This window comes from Vigna angularis, chromosome 5 (assembly GCF_016808095.1).
Source record: "Vigna angularis cultivar LongXiaoDou No.4 chromosome 5, ASM1680809v1, whole genome shotgun sequence".
Lineage (NCBI taxonomy): Eukaryota > Viridiplantae > Streptophyta > Magnoliopsida > Fabales > Fabaceae > Vigna > Vigna angularis.
This window is the reverse complement of record NC_068974.1, coordinates 36,997,960-37,017,097: the sequence shown is the minus strand read 5'-3', so window position 1 is coordinate 37,017,097 and position 19,138 is coordinate 36,997,960. Positions and strand designations below refer to the sequence as shown.

Sequence of the window (19,138 nt, the reverse complement as noted above, 5' to 3'; positions counted from 1 at the left end):
AATAAAAAGGCTATGAGATTCAAAGTTTGTAACATATCAAACTAGGAGGCAGTAAGATATAACTGAGTCACTTTGGTATCCCTTTAAAATCAGGATGAAAAATATAAAATGTGTTTCCTGTACATTTTTTCTTGCAAGGCTCATAATAGAATATTGCAGCCGATTTTTATGTGTACACCAAACTGACCAACAAATAACAGCTCTTTAATATGCAAATTATTGAGAGAAAAGAAATCACGTTGCCATCATTGATGATCAATCTGGTTATGCTCAACAACTAGATCTCCCATAATAAGTTAATTAGAATCTTACTAATTTTCAGACTCAAGTATAACATTGAAGCCAAAGTCATTCCCTGGAGTGAATGACTTCTTGAGTTGTTCTGCCGATTGGGTAGTGTTTATCTTCCAGTTCTTTTCATCCATATTTTCCTGGTATTGGATAATCAAATGTGGAAATAAGTTCATGTTCATGACACCCATATATTATATTAAGTGGCAAAAATCACTTGCCTTTTTCACATAATCAGCCATGGTAGAGTTGAGTATTTCTTGTATTGCGAATTTGATAACCCGTTCTTCCCCTAGCATCTGAACAAGGAAGTCCTTCGGTATCTGCATACATTTGCTTATGGGGTTATCTTTGAGGAAGAAGCAAACATGATAATGACCTATGGATAATGGATGGCCTTTCTATTTTTTTTCTTTTGAGGGCTAACTAATAGTCGGATAAGATATTTGATAGAAAAATCTAATCATCTCATTGATCAATGCTTACATTTTAATTATATTGATGTTATCAACCACATTGCAGATGAAAGAATAAACAATTTATATGAAAAGATGATAAATAATAACTCATCAGATGTAAAAAAAGAATTGATTAGAAATCACGCACCTTTGAAGATTTTCCTGGAGCAGTTCGGACATCACATGCACAATTTAATAATTCAGTAAAAACTCATGAACTGCATAATTTTATTCTGCTAAAATACAGAACTATAGTCAACAGGAAAGTGCATCACATGCAAAATCATATCAACATCAAGAAATAAGTATTGGATTTGAAAAGGAAGTGCTTCAACACAAATGCCTTGTGTTCTAGCAACTCTTGAGGATAAATTTTGAATGAGGGATAAACAATTGAATTGTTCAGGGTTTGAAAAGGCACTGCATCAATCTTTATCAATAATGCAGCTTCTTGGTTCTTACCTCCTTTTTGCATGCGAAATCCCGGAACCGGTGGGGCAGTACGACCTAAGTTTATTACGATCCTATCGAATACTTTTTGGGTTTGATCACCAGTCAAGTCCACTCTCAGCTGCCATTAATTCCATAAGATAGTTATTGCAGCATCAAACCAAAAAGTAGTAGGGTACATGAATGTGAAAACTTGAAATTAACATGATCCAGTAAAGAAAACAATACACGATAGAAGGGGAAACTATAAGGTAAAGGAAAAGGTTTGATATAGTAATATATCTAGTCTTATTTTTTGTAAATTTTAAGCTGCAGATTGTACTCTATGCTAGTGGCAATGTCTGTAACAACCAAAAACTATATGTTCACTTTACAGCAATATTAGCTTCAATTTTGACCTGCTTGTATAAATATAAGTAACATGACGAAATACATTATCACATCTTGTCATCCTTGTACTCTATAGGATAAAGTAATGGCGGTAGAGAGATAGAAGAAAATATCAAGAGAAACAGAGAATAGAAGCTATGGATGGAGACAGAAATTGGGAACATAGAATGATAACATAAAGAAACATGAGATAATTTCCTGAAGAGGCAGAAAACAATTCTACACTAAACCAGTTTTTGTAGCATGCTCACTTGTATCTTATTTTCATCTTCAGAATCCAGTACTATTTTGGCATTTGATAACACGGCTGAAAGTTCGTTGGAATCTGTAATTGATGCTTCTAAACCTACAAGACAAGAACATAAGATATTAATATCAGTGCAGAACTAACAAAAGTCCACAGCAAAAGTGAGTATAATTCATTGAAGGCGGTAAAGTTTAAAGATTTTAAGTGAGAAATTTTAGAAGCAGAATACATGAAGGTTGGTAATTGGTGTTTTCCCATTTTGTGCGCTTAACACTCTGTAGAACATTCATTCATATATTTGAAATGCAACAGAGGGATGGGTCCAAAAGTCACCTGAATTAAGGGCTGAAATTGGTGCATTGAGATATCCGAGAGTTGTTTCAATGGGACTAAAAAATCCACCCAAGCTGTATGGAAGAACATAAAAACAAAACAAATAAGCCAATAAGGTTGCTAAGTATCATTCACCGAAGTTTTGGAGAGTGAAGTAATTGGGTACCTCCTCCTCTTGAACAGACTGAGACTGAGAGAAACAGTGTCTCTGGTTTTTGCATTTGGAATGGCAAGAACATGAATGCAGCAGGTTCTAGTTCCAGTCGTAGAGAAAGGGCATGTTGTGAAAGAAGGAACTCCAAATATTGTGGAATTGGACTTGGAAGCCGTCGTCATGTTATTGTTCATGTTCATGTTCATGTTCGTGTTCGTGTTCATGTTCATGTCGTGTCTGTCTTCCACATATGAGTGGTGAATGATGATGTCTTATCCTTTACTCAGTTACTCTTTTTGAGGTTTTGCCTCAACAAGGTGGGGTCCAGTTCGGTCCACCATCCAATTCCAATTTCCAAGCTTTCATTTATTTCCCTTTGTTACAGAGAAAGATTTATTTTCCTTCCTACTGTTCCTCATCAAAGATTACTCGCTCGCACGAACTTCATACGATTAAATTGAAAGCAGGGCAAATTTCAGGTTTTCACTATGATTAATTGAAATAATAATCCTGATCAATACTATGATTAATTGAATATGCCCGACTTAAATAGATCATTACATCATAGTACACTTGACTTTTCTTGGGAAATTAAAAAATTAATGGGTCAGCGTAATAGATCTCTTCAGCATCATACATATTTTTGTCATAAAGGGAAAGTTTAAAGAAATGAACTTTGAAAAGTTAACACCGACACTGCAAAAGATTAAATCTTTTCCCACTTGGAATCTCTACCCAACATGTCACTTTCCACCAAATCGCATCTCCACTAATTCAAAATTAATGAATGAAGGAAAAGAAGCGTTATACAGTTTATCTCATTAATTCATGATTAATCGTCTTGAAGAGAAAAAAGAGTTTGTATCTTGTTTGCTGACCGAAAAATATTCAATGCACGAGAAAATTTATGAAAAGAAAAATCTTATAAAACACAGACAAATTTCTCCAAAGAATCTCATAGTTAAAGATGAGGGTAGTATATTTAGCCCCTCAATAGTGGTTGCTCAATGCTAGAAAATTTCTTCAGCTATGAAAATCATTGTACACTAACACAGACCAGCACCACTTTGGAAGTTTTCGCTTAAGGGTGCTCCTTCCCAGCTGCTAATTTACCGCAGACAACTATCGAAGAAAGCGAAGAGTCAGATGCCCCATTAACTTCAGCGCCTTTACTTGTAACAAGAAGCAGATAATCAACAATGTTTTCAGTTACAACCTCACCAGGGATCAATATTGGTACACCAGGAGGGTAGGGACATATAATCTCCCCTGCAACCTCACCAATGCTCTCTCTTATTGCCACTTTTCTTTTACTTGCAAAAAACGCATCTCTAGGGATCATACTCATTATTACATCATCAAAGGGTGCATGAACATTCACCACTTTCTTCTCTGCTTTTGGAATGGAACCATATGTTGCAGCCAAACGCTTAATACCCAACACAAGCCTGTGGACATGCTCCCTACAAGTCCCAAGATTAAGTGCATAAGTTATTGATCTATTCCCAAATATTTCACAGATAACATCATAATCCTTGTATAAGATTTTGTCTGCTTCAGAACCTGATAAACCAAGATTCCAAAACCCTACAGTGAGACGCAATGGATCAACTGCAGGAGAGGCTGGGAAGCTTGAATTATCAAGTACTGAGATACCAGGTATTTGTTTTAGCACAGATTTTGTTTCATCGGCTAATGCAATTGCTTGGCGGAATACTGTATCAGGGTTCTCACTGAGTTGAGCTCTAGCAGCATCAAGGGATGCCAGAAGCAGAAAACTAGGGCTTGTGGTTTGGAGAGTTCGGAGACATGCAGAAACTCTGTCCTTGTCTACAATGTTGCCTGACATGTGCAGCATGGATGACTGTGTAAGAGAGCATAAAACTTTGTGAGTGGACTGCACGACCAGATCAGCACCTTGCTGGAGAGCTGACTTAGGCAGTTTAGAATGAAATGCAAAATGTGCGCCATGGGCTTCATCAACAATCAAAGGGATTTTATGAGAGTGACACAGCTCAGAAATCCTGCTCAAGTCACTGCAAAGACCATGATAAGTTGGTGAAGTGATGAACACTGCTGCTGCTTTTTTCCCTTCCATTTCTACTTCCCGGATAGCTTGCAATACCTGCAACAGCACGCACTATCTTCTTAAATATATGGGATATACATAAGAGACAAAATTATATATGAACAAAAATTGGTAAATGATAACAAATCTGTAATTACTGAAAATAAACTATTATCGTCATAGATTACTTTCTATTGTTTGCAAATAAAAATTTACTCTCCATTTCATTGTTTCTTACAATCATTCATACAGAGGACAATGTCTCTACATTATACATATCAACCTAACGTACAAATTTAGTGAGGTTAAGCTCTAACATTAATATTCTGACCTGAGATGGAGTGATAGCAGCAGCAATGTCCCAATCATTGTGAAAGTGAGGAATGATGTACTTAGGCACTGCACCAGATAATACCAATGCAGATATAGCTGATACATGAGAATTCCTTGGAAGGATGAGAACATCCCCAGGAGAACATGTTGCCATTATGGCTGCCTGGATTCCAGAAGTTGTACCACCGACAAGAAACCATGTGTGTGAGGATCCAAAGAGCTTTGCTGCTTCAAGCTGTGCTTCTAAAATGGGACCGTTGGGAGAAAAGAGATAGTCAAGTTCTGGAAGCACAGGCAAGTCATGAACAAAGGGTTTTCTTCCAATGAGCGCAGTCATGGAAGCAGGTGCAGCACGCCCTCTGTTGTGTCCAGGAAAGTGAAAACTCGCTGCATTTTTTTCGGCTGAAGATTTCAGTGCAGTCACTAGTGGGGGAATCCCGTTTTGGTGAGGCATCATGGAGACTTAAAAACCAGATTTCGTGACAAAATCCTGCAAATAAAAATAAAGTAGACTGAGATAGAAAGAAAGAGAGTATATTTTGAGATGATGCTACACTCTTAATTGTGTAATATTCCGCAGAGATGATAGCTTTATAAGATTCTGTGCGTAGAGGGTAGCTTGCCTCTATCGCTACATTATTCAAAAGGACAATACAAATTAAACTGATATTTTTACAAAATACACTTGTCAAAGACCTTGTCATTGGATAGCAGAATACACAGAACATAAAAGTCAGAACCACTTTGGCGGTGCCATTATCGGAGATGTGACATTTTAAGAAGATAACTTTCTTTGGAAAACAAATACCACAAACGTGGTGTCGGAATGATTATGAATAGAAATATATATAGAAAGTCTGAGGTTTAAAAAAAACCTAAAATCTTAAATTGAAGGTGATGTAAATGTTGTTGACCAAATGTGACCATGGCCGTCATCTCCATTAAAACTCCTTCACCTACGTCCAATATCACCATGACATATTTTTGTAATGAAAATGTTTTCTTAACAATTTTTTTACAACTCAGTTATTAGTTCGTTTTAAATATACAATGTACTTTTCAAATCGGTTCATATGAGTGTAATTACTATGTAATACATTGAATAACGACTATTATTCGTGTTCATATTACAAGTGACTAGGAAACGGTGATATTTGGATTTAATGAAATTTTTCTCCATCATTTGAAATTCATATAAACAAATTGAAATTATTATGTCCTATGTAAAGATTAAAGATTCTCTTCTAATTCTGGAGAAATCCATTCATTACATAAAGAAAGTCCTTGTAAAATATGTACATTAACATATTTTATCATTGAGTTTATCTATAGTCATAATAATTTGTACATTGAGTTTATTTATGGTTATAATTTTATTTTTCATTAAAAATAATATTTTGGGTTGTATTTTTATGTTGTGGATACTATGTTTGTATATACAAATATGTTTTTGCGATAAGGGATGTTATAGAAACAAAACCACCACTAAAAACACAAACTTTAGACAACGATTGTGATAAAAATCGAGACAAAAAATGACCTATAACATCAATTCTGATTCTAACCAAAATCATAAATCTTTAAATTAAATAAATATTACCTATAACAATAATTATGACAATAAACGAAACATAAAATATTCTTTTGATAAAAGTTAAAACCATAAAATGTAACAATTTTAAATAAATATTTAATTTTAAAAGTTTATAACAGTGGTTGTCGCAAAAATCGCTGTCATAAACTCTTAAAATTATATATTTATTTAAAGTATGATATATTCTATAACACTAGTTGCGTATAGAATCATTATCAAAAATCCTTTCTTTTTTGTTTTTTGCTGTTTCGATTTTTTTCAATCGGGACAAAATCTATCTTTCTTTATTTCGGTTATTAACCAACACCAAAAACTCACTCTTTATTACCTTATATCAATACACATCAGTTCGAAAACCGTTGCCACTTAGTCAAAATAACCACTATCGTTTTATCGTGTTTTTTAGCTGCACTAACAAATTCGACCAGTTTTCATAAAATAAAACCAATACATGTTAAATTCCCTAATGGATATTACATCACTGCGGAATTTGTTGGCTTAGTTCTTTTTTCTGACACTTTCATGCTTTATGATGTTTTGTGTACCACTGAGTTTACTTTTTAATTTTATGTGTTCAACATAAATGTTATTAAACTTAAATTAGAAATTTTATTTCTGGTTGGTTAGTATTCCTAGAACAGCATTAATAGTTTTAGGTGGGACATCATGATTTATTTCTAGTAGTTGAAAAGACAAAAACTTTTGAGTTGTCTCTGGCATGTAAAGAGGCAAACCTTTTTCCATAAATAATTTTATCAGGTCATTTGAAAGAATGCAGAGAAAAATACTAAGAGTTTCTTTTCATACGCTGCCAACCTTTTGCCTTCCTGTTGCCAACAAATTGGCATCAGAGCGTATGTGTGACTGAGAGAGAACGTGTGTGTGATTGAGAGAGAGCGCGGCAGTGTGCGCAGGCAGAGAGAGAGAGCAGCAACTAAGAGTTTTGTGAGGTGTGTGAGTTGAGTGTAAACACCGCGAGAAATGGCAGGACTAACCAATGGCATCCCGCTACCCAAGTTGACGAACGACGTTAACTATGACAACTGGAAGGTGCAGATAAAGGCCCTTCTCGGCTCCCAAGATCACTGGGACGTGGTCGAGACTGGATATGAGGAACCGGCGAGCACAGACGGATATTCAAATGCCCAGTTGAACGCGTTGAAGGTCGTTCGAGCTAAAGACAAGGCAGCTTTGTATTTGCTATACCGAGCTGTTGACGAATCCGGCTTTGAGAAGATAGCAAATGCAAAATCTTCCAAAGTAGCATGGGATACACTCGAAAAGGCAAACAAAGGAAACGAACGAGTGAAGCAGGTTCGACTTCAAACCCTTAGGGGCGAACTGGAAAACATGAGGATGAAAGAGTCTGAAAGTGTATCCGAGTTCATTACTCGGGTGGAGACTGTGGTGAACAAACTGAATCAGAATGGTGAGAGTCTTTCATCAAACCGAGTTGTTGAAAAGATCCTGAGATCATTGACAGATGATTTCGAGAATATCGTATGTCCAATAGAGGAGTCCAAGGATTTATCAACGCTCACCATTAAAGAGCTTGCTGGATCCTTGGAAGCACATGAGCAGAGACGGAAAAATAAGAGGAGGGAGTCCCTTGAACAGGCTCTCCAAGCGAAGGCGACGATAAAAAAGGATAATGTGTTTTATGCTCAAAGTACCAGAGGCCAAGGAAGAGGCAGAAGCCAAGGTGGTAGAGGAAAAGGAGAACGAAGAAATGAGCAAGTCGGCCAACAAAACTGGCGTGGCCGAAGTCAGGCCCGAGGCGGCCGAGGTCAGACTCGGGGTGGTCGGACAAACACAAACAACATTGAATGTTATAACTGTGGAAGGTATGGGCATGTTGCCAAGGATTGCTACTCGATAAAATGCTACAACTGTGGAAAGATGGGCCATATTTCCAAAGATTGTAGGTCCGTGAAGGAAAAGGAGGAGCCAACAAACTTCCTTGCCGAGAAAGAAGAAGAAGGATTGCTACTAGCGACAAACATTCCAGAAACCGAGGTCAAACCGAGCTATTCTAATAACTCGGTTTGGTACTTGGACACCGGCGCAAGTAACCATATGTGTGGCGACGAGAGTTTATTCAAAGTACTTTCAAAGGTGGAATTCGGATCTGTTTCTTTCGGCGATGCTTCAAAAGTAACCGTCAAAGGTCGAGGAACGATCTGGTATGAACAGAAAAATGGGCAAATCGGAGAGATCAGAGATGTATACTATGTACCTGATCTCCAAAGCAACATACTGAGCATGGGACAGATAATGGAGAAGGGGTACTCAGTTCTGATGAAGGACCGAGAATTACAACTGAGGGATAAATTCGGGAGGCTCATCACCCAAGTAGAAATGAAGAAAAATCTCATGTACAAACTTGAGTTGAAAATAGTTCAAGATAAATACATGCAACTTGAAATGGAGGATGAGGCCATGAAGTGGCATTTGCGGTTCGGTCATCTTCACTTTGGAGGGTTGACCGAGTTGGTGAAAAAGGAGATGGTGCTCGGACTACCTAAAATGGAATTTGAAAAGAGGTTTTGTGAAGAATGTGTGATCGGAAAGCAAGCAAGGACTTCTTTCCCTCGGAGCTCTGAATACCGAGCAAAGGAGCAACTTGAATTGATCCATACCGACTTGTGTGGGCCAATAACTCCAGAATCATTTAGTGGTAAGAGATACTTCGTCTCTTTCATTGATGATTTCTCAAGGAAGACGTGGGTTCACTTTCTGAAGGAGAAGTCAGAAGTGTTTGAAACTTTCAAGAAATTCAAAGTGATGGTAGAGAAAGAAACAAACAAAGTCATCAAAACAGTCTGATCTGACAGAGGAGGCGAGTTCATTTCTGTCGAGTTCAACAAATACTGCGAGGAACATGGAATAAAGCGTTTCTTGACGGCTCCATATTCTCCACAGCAAAACGGTGTAGCAGAACGAAAGAACCGAACCATTCTCGACATGGTTCGATCTATGTTGAAAGGGAAGAATATGCCGAAGAAGTTTTGGGCGGAGGCGGTGCAATGCGCAGTTTATGTGCAAAATAGATGTCTACATGCAAAGTTGGGTGAGAAGACGCCTTAGGAGATTTGGAGTGGTGTGAAGCCGAGTGTCTCTCATCTAAAGGTGTTCGGAAGTGTGGCCTATGGGCAAGTACCAAGTCAGCACAGGACAAAATTAGAAGATCGAAGCAAGAAGTACATATTTATCGGGTATGATAAAAATTCTAAAGCATATTAAATTGTTTGATCCTGTTAACAATAAAGTAGTGGTGAGCCGAGATGTTCACGTGGAGGAAACGAAGGAGTGGTGTTGGAGTAACCTGGTCGAAAAAGAAACTAGCTCGGAGATTGTTGTACCTTCAGCAACAACAACCACGGAGTCCTCAGATGAAGAAACCGGGCCACAACAGCCCAGGATGAGAAGTCTACAGGAAATATACAACACTACAAATGAAGTTCATGTTGTATGTCTTTTGGCTGACTCTGATGACTTGAGTTTTGAGAAAGTTGTCCAAGATGAGAAGTGGAGAACAGCCATGGATGAGGAGATCGGAGCGATTGAACGCAACAAAACTTGGGAACTGACTGACCTTCCTGAAGGAGCTCGACCCATTTGGAGTAAAATGGGTGTACAAAAAGAAGATGAATGTTGAGGGAGAGGTTGAGCGTTATAAGGCTTGACTTGTGGTAAAGGGATATAGACAAAAGGAGGGAATAGACTATGATGAAGTATTTGCTCCTGTCACGAGAATGGAGTCAATCCGACTCTTGATCTCATTAGCTGCTCAGAACCAATGGCCAATTCAACAGATGGATGTGAAGTCGGCATTTCTAAATGGCGTGTTGAAAGAGGAGGTGTGTGTTGAGCAACCACTCGGGTACATGAAGAGAGGGGGTGAGAAGAAAGTGTTGAGATTGAGAAAAGCCCTCTATGGACTAAAGCAGGCTCCCCGTGCCTAGAATGAGAGAATTGACGGGTACTTCAAGAAAACCAGGTATGAGCAATGTTCGTATGAACATGCTTTGTACACAAAGAAATCAGAAAAGGATATGATGATAGTTGCTCTCTATGTCGACGACCTCATATTCACCGGAAGCAACACGAAGCTGATTAAGGAGTTTAAGGAGGCAATGGAAAAAGAGTTTGAAATGACAGACTTAGGCTTGATGAAATATTTTCTTGGCCTGGAAGTGAAGCAATCGGAGGAAGGGATTTTTATATCCCAAGAGAGGTACGCACTTGAAATTTTAAAGAAGTTTAAAATGGAGGATTGCAACTCGGTTTCTACTCCAATGGAACCAGGCACTAAACTCTCGAAGTTTGATGGAGGAGAACGAGCTGATTCTGGGAGATATCGAAGTTTAATCGGAAGTCTGAGATACCTTACAAGCACGAGACCCGACTTAATGTTGAGTGTTGGGATAATGAGCAGATTCATGGAGGATCCAAGCTATACACATTGGAAGGCCTTGAAGAGAATTTTGAGATATATTCGAGGAACCCTATCACTTGGTCTTTTCTATTCAAAATCAGATGACTATCGACTAGTGGGTTACTCAGATAGCGATTGGTGTGGTAATGTTAATGACCGGAAAAGTACTTCAGGTTACGTGTTCCTACTTGGAAATACAGCTTTTACTTGGCTGTTTAAGAAGCAACCCATTGTAACCCTATCTACCTGCGAGGCAGAGTATGTGGCGGCCTCTTGGAGCATGTGTCATGCAATTTGGCTTTTAAATCTATTAAAGCATTTGGGAGTGATCCAAGATGAAGGGACTGTGATCCGAGTTGATAACAAGTCGGCAATCGAGTTGGCATAGAACACAGTTAATCACGAAAGGAGTAAGCACATCGACGTCCGTTTTCATTTCATCCGAGAACAAGTCAAAGAAGGAAAGGTCAAGCTGGAACATGTTGAAAGTCGAGCTCAAGCCGCAGACATATTCACCAAGCCACTGCCAACCATATTGCTGGAGAATTGCAAAAGGCTTATTGGAATGAGAGATGGGAAAAGTATTTAAGTTTAAGAGGGAGATTTGTTATTAAACTTAAATTAGAAATTTTATTTCTGGTTGGTTAGTATTCCTAGAACAACATTAATAGTTTTAGGTGGGAGACATCATGATTTATTTCTAGTAGTTGAAAAGACAAAAACTTTTGAGTTGTCTCTTACATGTAAAGAGGCAAACCTTTTTCCATAAATAATTGTATCAGGTCATTTGAAAGAATGCAGAGAAAAATACTAAGAGTTTCTTTTCATACGCTGCCAACCTTTTGCCTTCCTGTTCCCAACAATAAAACCCTTATAAGAATCAATTTGAAAAGTTGAGTCTCAAAATTTCACGTTTTTTTCCCACTTAGAATCCCTTCCTGAAATCTCATTTCCTGAAATCAGCTCAACTCTCGTATTAGAGATTGAGATCACCTTTAATAGTAAGAAATAGTTTGATTTAGTATTTTTAAATTACTGATAAGTCTTTTAAACAATATTTAAAAGACACTAAATATCAATGATATGATATGAGTCAAATTTAAATATAAAATATTCACATCACCTTAAAAAAACTTTAAAGAAATAAATAAATTTAAGAGCTTTCTTTCTATGCAGTAGTTGACTTGTCGTCTTTAATAATTGTGAGAGTTAGATTTAATACTAGTATTCCTACCTGAGATGGAGTGACCAGCAGCAATGTCCACAATCATTGAGAATGTGAGGAATTATGTACTTAGGCACTGCACCAGATAATACCAAAGCAGATATAACTGATATATGAGAATTCCTTGGAAGAATGAGAAGATCCCCCGGAGAAAATGTTGCCATTGTGGCGGCCTGGATTCCAGAAATTGTACCTCCGACAAGAAACCATGTGTGTGAGGATCCAAAGAGTTTTGCTGCTTCAAGCTGTGCTTCTAATATGGGACCGTAGGGACAAAAGAGATTGCCAAGCTCACGAAGCACAAGTCATGAACAAAGGATTTTCTTCCACTGAGCCCAGTCATGGAAGTAGGTGCAGCATGCCCTCTGTTGTGTCCAGGAAAGTGAAAACTCGCTGCATCTTTTTCGGCTGAAGATTTTGACGTGGAATAGGCCAAAAAAATATAACAACTTGGCAAAGAGTAATAACGAAAATTCAACCGTCCTTCTTGCAAGAATATGTGAGGAGCACCAAACAAATAGAACAAAAATAAAATTCAAAGCATAAAGAGACACCAACAATTTTTAAAGTGAAAAATCCTCAATGCAAGGATAAAAATCACGAGTCGTCCAGACCAAAGAAAACTCCACTATGATCAATAATAGGGTACAAAAGAGTCTCCAATAATAACACCAAATGATGTGTTCAATAAGCCAATTTAAATAAGCACAAATGCTTACAAATGAGAACAAAGAATATGAAAATTCTCCAAAACAGGGTTACTGGTGCGGGATTGATTTCTCCCAATCTAAACCTCCGATTAACGATCTGAACGGTCAAAATGAAGAACCATATGTATAGAACCTACTGTCCAAAAATCAACTTGATCCAACTGTGAACGACTTCACAGTTACAAAAACACCAATATAGGTTTAAGATTATGCGAGAATAACTTTCTCTCTTTCTTTTTCTCTCACTTGACTTTTGCCTCTCTTAAAAGTCAACATTATTTGTTACTGCATTCACTAGAGAGGGAACCCTATTTTGGTGTGGCATCATGGAGACGTAAAGACCAGATTTCGTGAAAAAATCCTGCAAATAGAAATAAAGGAGACTGTGATAGAAAGAAAGAGAGTATATTCTTAGATGATGCAACACTCTTAATTGTGTAATATTTCCCAATTAGGATAGATTATATGGCTGTAATGGATACGATCTTACACAGCAGAAAAGTAAAAAACTTTGCCGCTTGCCATTATTATTGGATAATGAGATTTTAAGAAGATAATAATGAGATTTTAAAAAGATAACTTTGTTAGGTATACAAGCTAAAATCCAATTAATAACTATGACTTTGGCGATTTGGCAAGTGAGATTTTAAGTTAGAAATAGGTATATTAATATTAATAATTTGATTTCTATATGTAGTTTTTTTTTAGTTTTTATATTAATTTTTTATTCAATCAGATTTGTACTTTTGTAAAAACATTCAAATGTTAATATTAGTTAGAAATGTCATGTATCAAAATTTAGTTTTCTATATGTTAAAGTCTAGATCGCTTTCAATTTTGGAATCCGATTTTGACATGTGGCACCATAGAAAATGACTAAGATTTTGATACAATATAAATCTGAATTTTGTTACGTGACACTTTTAAACAATGTTAATGTAAAATTAATAGAAAGATTCACATTGGGTCTTATTTACAAAAATAAATATTCAATTGAGTATTTTCTTTTTTAAGGGAAGTTAGATATTCAAAATTTGTATGACTATTGAATGAAATTGATGGATTTGTTGATGAAAAAGTGACTTTGAGGAGTTGATTAGTGTAGATGAATTATGTTTCTACCCATTATTAATACTTGTGAATTATGAAACTTCTAAATCGATAAATGAATTGAATGAGACATATTTGTGATTTAAACGGTGTTTAAGTAAAGCTATGTAAGTTTGAATCAATTGGCTTCTTATATGTGTCCGATTAGCATGTGAAAAGGGAGAAAAACACCTATTGAGGCCAATTGAACAAACTAAGATATTTGTTACAAACTATAGTTTATGTAGACTCATCATTAGACGAACCAAGTACTTTGAGCGAAAATGAAAATTATGATTACAAAGAGCTCCAAACATTTTACTTGTTGAGAGAGTCGGGATTCATTGGGCAAGTCTGAGAAAAATATGCTCCCAGTGGTTTGATCATTGAGTGAGAAAAATGGTCGCTAAACAAGAAAGAAAATTTTGAAAGTTAGTAGCTCAAGGTGATTTAAGTGGTGATGGTTCCATTCGTCGCGCAAAAATATGAGATGTTTGCTCCAATGGATCGTCACTTAGTGTGAGATCCTTGTTTTATGAAGAGGACATCTTTAAAAGAATTTTGTAATTGTGAACATGTTTATAGTATAATTGTTTATGTTTGTAATTATGTTTTTAGTGGAGGAAATACTCTATTTGGTAATTTATAGTGTATTGAATAGGGATTCATTTATGAGATTACCTGTACTCTACTAAGTATTCTAGTTCACATAAAAGAAGATATCTAGGTAGTAAGAGTCCATGGAAGTTTCTATGACACGAATTGGTTTGAAAAATGTTTGGATTCAAGATTTAAATTGAAGATTGGATGTTTGGATCCAAGATTTGCATCAAAGAATTAGAAATTTAGTTGTTGAAATTATGTAATTTGTGTATCTTATTTAAGATAATAAAGTTACAAGGTCAAGAGTCAAAATGCAAAACTCAAACCGCAGAGCACGAAATCATTTTAAAATAAAATTATTTTTCTAAAATTCACATCAATAATTGATTATTATACTGATTATCACTTATGATAATCAATTATCATTTTACTATAATCTGACAAAAAAATATTCCATAAAACATATTTGGAAAAGTAATGCAACAACAATTGATTATTGTTTGCAATAATTGATTATTAGTGACAAATGTAACTTGGCTTTTCATATTTTAACCTAATTTCAAAAAAGGAATTTTCCAAAGCTATTTTTATTCTATAAAATGAGCAAAGCTATATGTTTTCAAAAAAACTTTGAAAGCCTAGTATAGATAGATGGATAACTTTCATCAAATGTGATATTGAGTGTTACTAGGTGAAATTGTTCATCAAATGAGATGTTTATTTCTTGTGGTTTTAAGAAAGATGTTTATTCATCTCTTATATGACTCAAGAAATATGTCTTCATTCTTTATGGAATTCAAACGAAGTGTTGATTTATTGGGGATTTCAAAGGGTATCTTTCACTCCTTGTTACTTCAAGAGAAATGAACCTTAAATTTTTTCTTCTATGATTGTAAGTTTGATTTATTTTTAACATAAAGTCTTTTTATCTAAACTAATATAAAATTTCTTGACAAATTTGTTGTCAAATTTCTCTTTTTCCTATTCTCTTTATTTGTATATTGTTATCTTAAATAAATCAATTTTATTGCTAAGTCAAATCTTAGAAAGAAAAAATATTTTAAAAACACAATTTTTATTAAGAAATCAATTTCTCCTCTTAATTTTGTCCAAACACAATTATTTTGCTGTGTGATTCTAACATATACATCATCCGCGTTATGCACATAATGGTTTATGATGACTGAAATAATAACCCAAAATACAAAGCAACCTAGCAACATAGCATTGAACAGTACTATAAAGTAACAACATAGTAAGTAGCCCACTAGATCTAAACACCACTCCACCAGAATAATCCAAAATAGTAGCAAAGTAACCCAAAATTAACAAAAAAATCACCAACAAAGCTTGATGATGACCTCAACAAATCAACATAACCTTGATTAAAAAAGAACACATGATACAATTCAGCGTAAAATTAATACTTGCATGAAACAATCTTGACTTTTATATCTCAGACGACTTAACTAATGTTGAAAACTGAAAACATAAGCAATTTCTGAGAACCAGGATGAACATATGCAGTGTGACTCTGGTATCTGGCACTGACTTCTCAATGTTTGACCTTCCCTGTCACCATAACGTTAATAGCATGAAAAAATCTAAAATCAAGTCTTCCTATTCTCCATGACATTCTCTAAATCATTTTTTTTTTCCAATTAGCTACACATATGCAATTAAAATCCAATTAGTTGCAATTTTCTTTCAATATTTATGATTGCGATCAGGTTGATGCTGGTTTGCATCTGGGCCCTGCCATTAGTTTTGATCCTTCCTAAAGGATTAGCATTTAATTGCCCAGTATCATGAATCAATGAGTTCGACCTATATTTAACACATCGTAACCCAGTAGCATTTCCAAGAGGCAAAAATTGAGTACTCTTTCATTCTTATGCATTAAAATGAGGAAAGGTTTCCAACAATTCGGCCTTTACTAGTTGCTAACTACTCGAGAATTTCCTCAGCCGTGTAAACCATCGCTAACTGTAAAATAATCTTTTGGTGTGACACAAAAATCAAAGGCCACTTGGGAAGTTTAACTTCAAGGTGCTTCTCACCGGCTGATTTACTTTACGTTGCAGACAACTACTGAAGAAAGTAAGGGATCAGATGCCCCACTAATATCAGCACCTTTACTCCTAACATGTAGAAGATAATCAACAGCTCTTTCGGTAATAACCTCACCAGGGATCAATACTGGTATGCCCGGAGGATATGGACATACAAGCTCTCCTGAAACCTCACCGATGCTCTCCCTTATTGTTACTTTTCTTTTACTAGCAAAAAAGGCATCTCTGGGGATCAAACTCATTATTATATCATCAAAGGGTGCATGAACATCACACACTTTCTCTTCAGGTTGCTGAATGGAAGAATATGTTGCAGCCAAATGCTTTATTCCCAAGAGAAGTCTTTGGACATGGTCCCTACAAGTCCCGAGATTAAAAGCGTAAGTAATAGATTTGTTCCCAACAAGTTCGCAGATAACACCATAATCTCTGTATAAGATTTCGTCAGCTTCATAACCTGATAGACCAAGCTTCCAAAAGCCCACAGTGAGACGCAATGGATCAATTGCAGGAAAGTTTGAAAAGCTTGAATTCTCAAGCACTGATATACTAGCAATTTGTTTTAGCGTGTACTTTGCTTCATAAGCTAATGCAATTGCTTGGTTGAATACAACATCAGGGCGTTCACTAAGTTGAGCTCTGGCAGCATCCAGGGATGCCAAAAGCAGATAGCTAGGGCTTGTGGTTTGAAGAGTTTGGAGACATCTATCAATTTTTTCCTTATCTACAATATTTCTTGACATGTGCAGCATAGATGACTGAGTAAGAGAGCATAGAACTTTGTGAGTTGATTGTACAGTCAGATCAGCCCCTTGCTGGAGGGCTGAGTTAGGTAGTTCAGAATGGAATCCAAAATGTGCACCGTGAGCTTCATCAACAATCAAAGGAATTTTACGAGAATGACACAGCTCAGAAATCCTGCTTACGTCACTGCAAATACCATGATAAGTAGGCGAGGTGATGAAGACCGCTGCCGCTTTTTTCCCTTCCATTTCTAATTCCCGGATGGCTTTCAATACCTGCGAAACCATCCACAGAAAAAAAAAAAAGAGTTAGAACTAGATAAAATTACTAAAAGAATCCTACTATTAAGTAAAGTAAAAAGTCAGAGATTCAGAACAATCGCTCATCTTCTGTGCAAGAGTTCAAACAAAAACTATTTAGATTGTTTTTTAATGACTATGGCAATTCCATTCATATCAACTGCTTGCATGAAATTTTTATTTCTGTCAGTAAATTTTCGTAAAGGAGTGGGCGGCATCTGAATCACCTGTAATGGAGTGACGCCACCAGCAATGTCCCAATCATTCTCATAGTCGGGAACAATGTACTTAGGCACTGCACCGGACAATACCATAGCAGATATAGCTGATATATGAGAATTCCTTGGAAGAATCAGAAATTCTCCCGGGCAACAGGTAGCCATAATGGCTGCCTGAATCCCACAAGTAGTACCTCCAACCAGAAACCATGTATGTGATGATCCAAACAGTTTGGCTGCTTCAATCTGTGCTTCTAATATGGGCCCCTGAGGAAAAAAGAGGTTGTCAAGCTCTGGAAGCTCAGGTAAATCATGCAAATAGGGTCTCGTTCCAATGAGCCGAGTCAAGGAAGCAGGAGCAGCACGCCCTCTGTTATGTCCAGGAAAGTGAAAACTGGCAACATTTTGCTCAGCAGAAGCTTTCAATGCACTGACCAAAGGAGGTAGGCCATTTTGCCGAAGCACCGGTGTATTGCCGCTCAAAACGCAGTCGTTTGAGGCTGATAAACCCCCAATGCTTTCATCCAGCCCAGTTGAGGGTTGTGCAAGGCTTCTTTCCTGCGTAAAATAAAATTCAACGCTATGAACAGTTTTCCATAACCCCAATTAAACCACTTATGGATTCTTCAAGAAAAAACCTAACAAATGCAATGCATGAGCATAAGTGTATAATATAATAAATCTGCTCCAAAATTATATGCGTTTACAATTTAATCCATACATTTATATAGCAAATGTTTATCTATTGAAATTGAGAGATACATAAGACAACGATGGTTGACGTTGAAAGGTTCCAGGGTCTGAGAAAAATGCAGAGAAGCTATAGAAATTGTTGTAATGAAAAAAATAAAACAATGGATGGGGACAAAACCTGAGAACAACGAAGCGGAAGTATTGGCAAAAGCCTGAGAGTGGAAGTGTTCGCAAAACCCTGCAAAGGAATAAAGCAAAGCGATTTTGGGTTTTTGGGATTACAAGAGAACGAGACTGAGGGTGTGGGAGACATCATCTTCTTCCCACCCCTGCTATAACTTTGCACGCCTTTTTTTTAATTTTTTTTTTCAGTTTCTTTTATCCGCAATGTAAAATTTAATTTAATTCAGTTACTTAAAAATAATATTTGGATAAACTACTTATTATCATGTCGTTTTTTAAATAATTTGTCTCAAATTTATAAATATACATACACACCTAAGTCAGTCATTACTATCATTACCACATTAAATTATCGTTGCTATCAACCATAGATTATGTTAACATAATAAATTAATAATTTAATTAAATTTTAAGTATTTTAATAATTTTAAATATTTGATTTCTTAGTTATTAATGGTAATTTCTCTATCTCTTATTCAATGTGCCACAACCCTTAAAATCCCAAGTTAGTGGAAACCAAGTGTTAATGAAAGGGTTCAGATTTTC

The 19,138-nt window shown here is 36.2% G+C and overlaps 3 protein-coding genes across 3 annotated transcripts; all 3 read right to left on the bottom strand.

Annotated features, from left to right (window-relative positions):
- Window positions 1–52: 52 nt before the first annotated feature.
- Window positions 53–2,717, bottom strand: LOC108339891 (uncharacterized). The gene is made up of 7 exons (XM_017577114.2): window positions 2,336–2,717; window positions 2,170–2,243; window positions 1,841–1,935; window positions 1,212–1,320; window positions 898–911; window positions 513–614; window positions 53–431 (listed from the first exon to the last, which is right to left on the bottom strand). Exons 1-7 carry the CDS (start codon window positions 2,551–2,553, stop codon window positions 312–314), a joined length of 732 nt encoding a protein of 243 aa, XP_017432603.1. The 5' UTR covers window positions 2,554–2,717; the 3' UTR covers window positions 53–311.
- A 510-nt stretch (window positions 2,718–3,227) lies between these two features.
- LOC108339973 (uncharacterized) lies at window positions 3,228–5,375 on the bottom strand. Its single transcript, XM_017577207.2, has 2 exons — window positions 4,723–5,375; window positions 3,228–4,448 (listed from the first exon to the last, which is right to left on the bottom strand). The coding sequence occupies exons 1-2, from the start codon at window positions 5,179–5,181 to the stop codon at window positions 3,405–3,407; spliced, it is 1,503 nt and encodes a 500-aa protein (XP_017432696.1). The 5' UTR covers window positions 5,182–5,375; the 3' UTR covers window positions 3,228–3,404.
- A 10,874-nt stretch (window positions 5,376–16,249) lies between these two features.
- On the bottom strand, window positions 16,250–18,772 carry LOC108339518 (uncharacterized). The gene is made up of 3 exons (XM_017576649.2): window positions 18,588–18,772; window positions 17,726–18,274; window positions 16,250–17,474 (listed from the first exon to the last, which is right to left on the bottom strand). Exons 1-3 carry the CDS (start codon window positions 18,723–18,725, stop codon window positions 16,452–16,454), a joined length of 1,710 nt encoding a protein of 569 aa, XP_017432138.1. The 5' UTR covers window positions 18,726–18,772; the 3' UTR covers window positions 16,250–16,451.
- Between the last annotated feature and the right edge of the window lie 366 nt (window positions 18,773–19,138).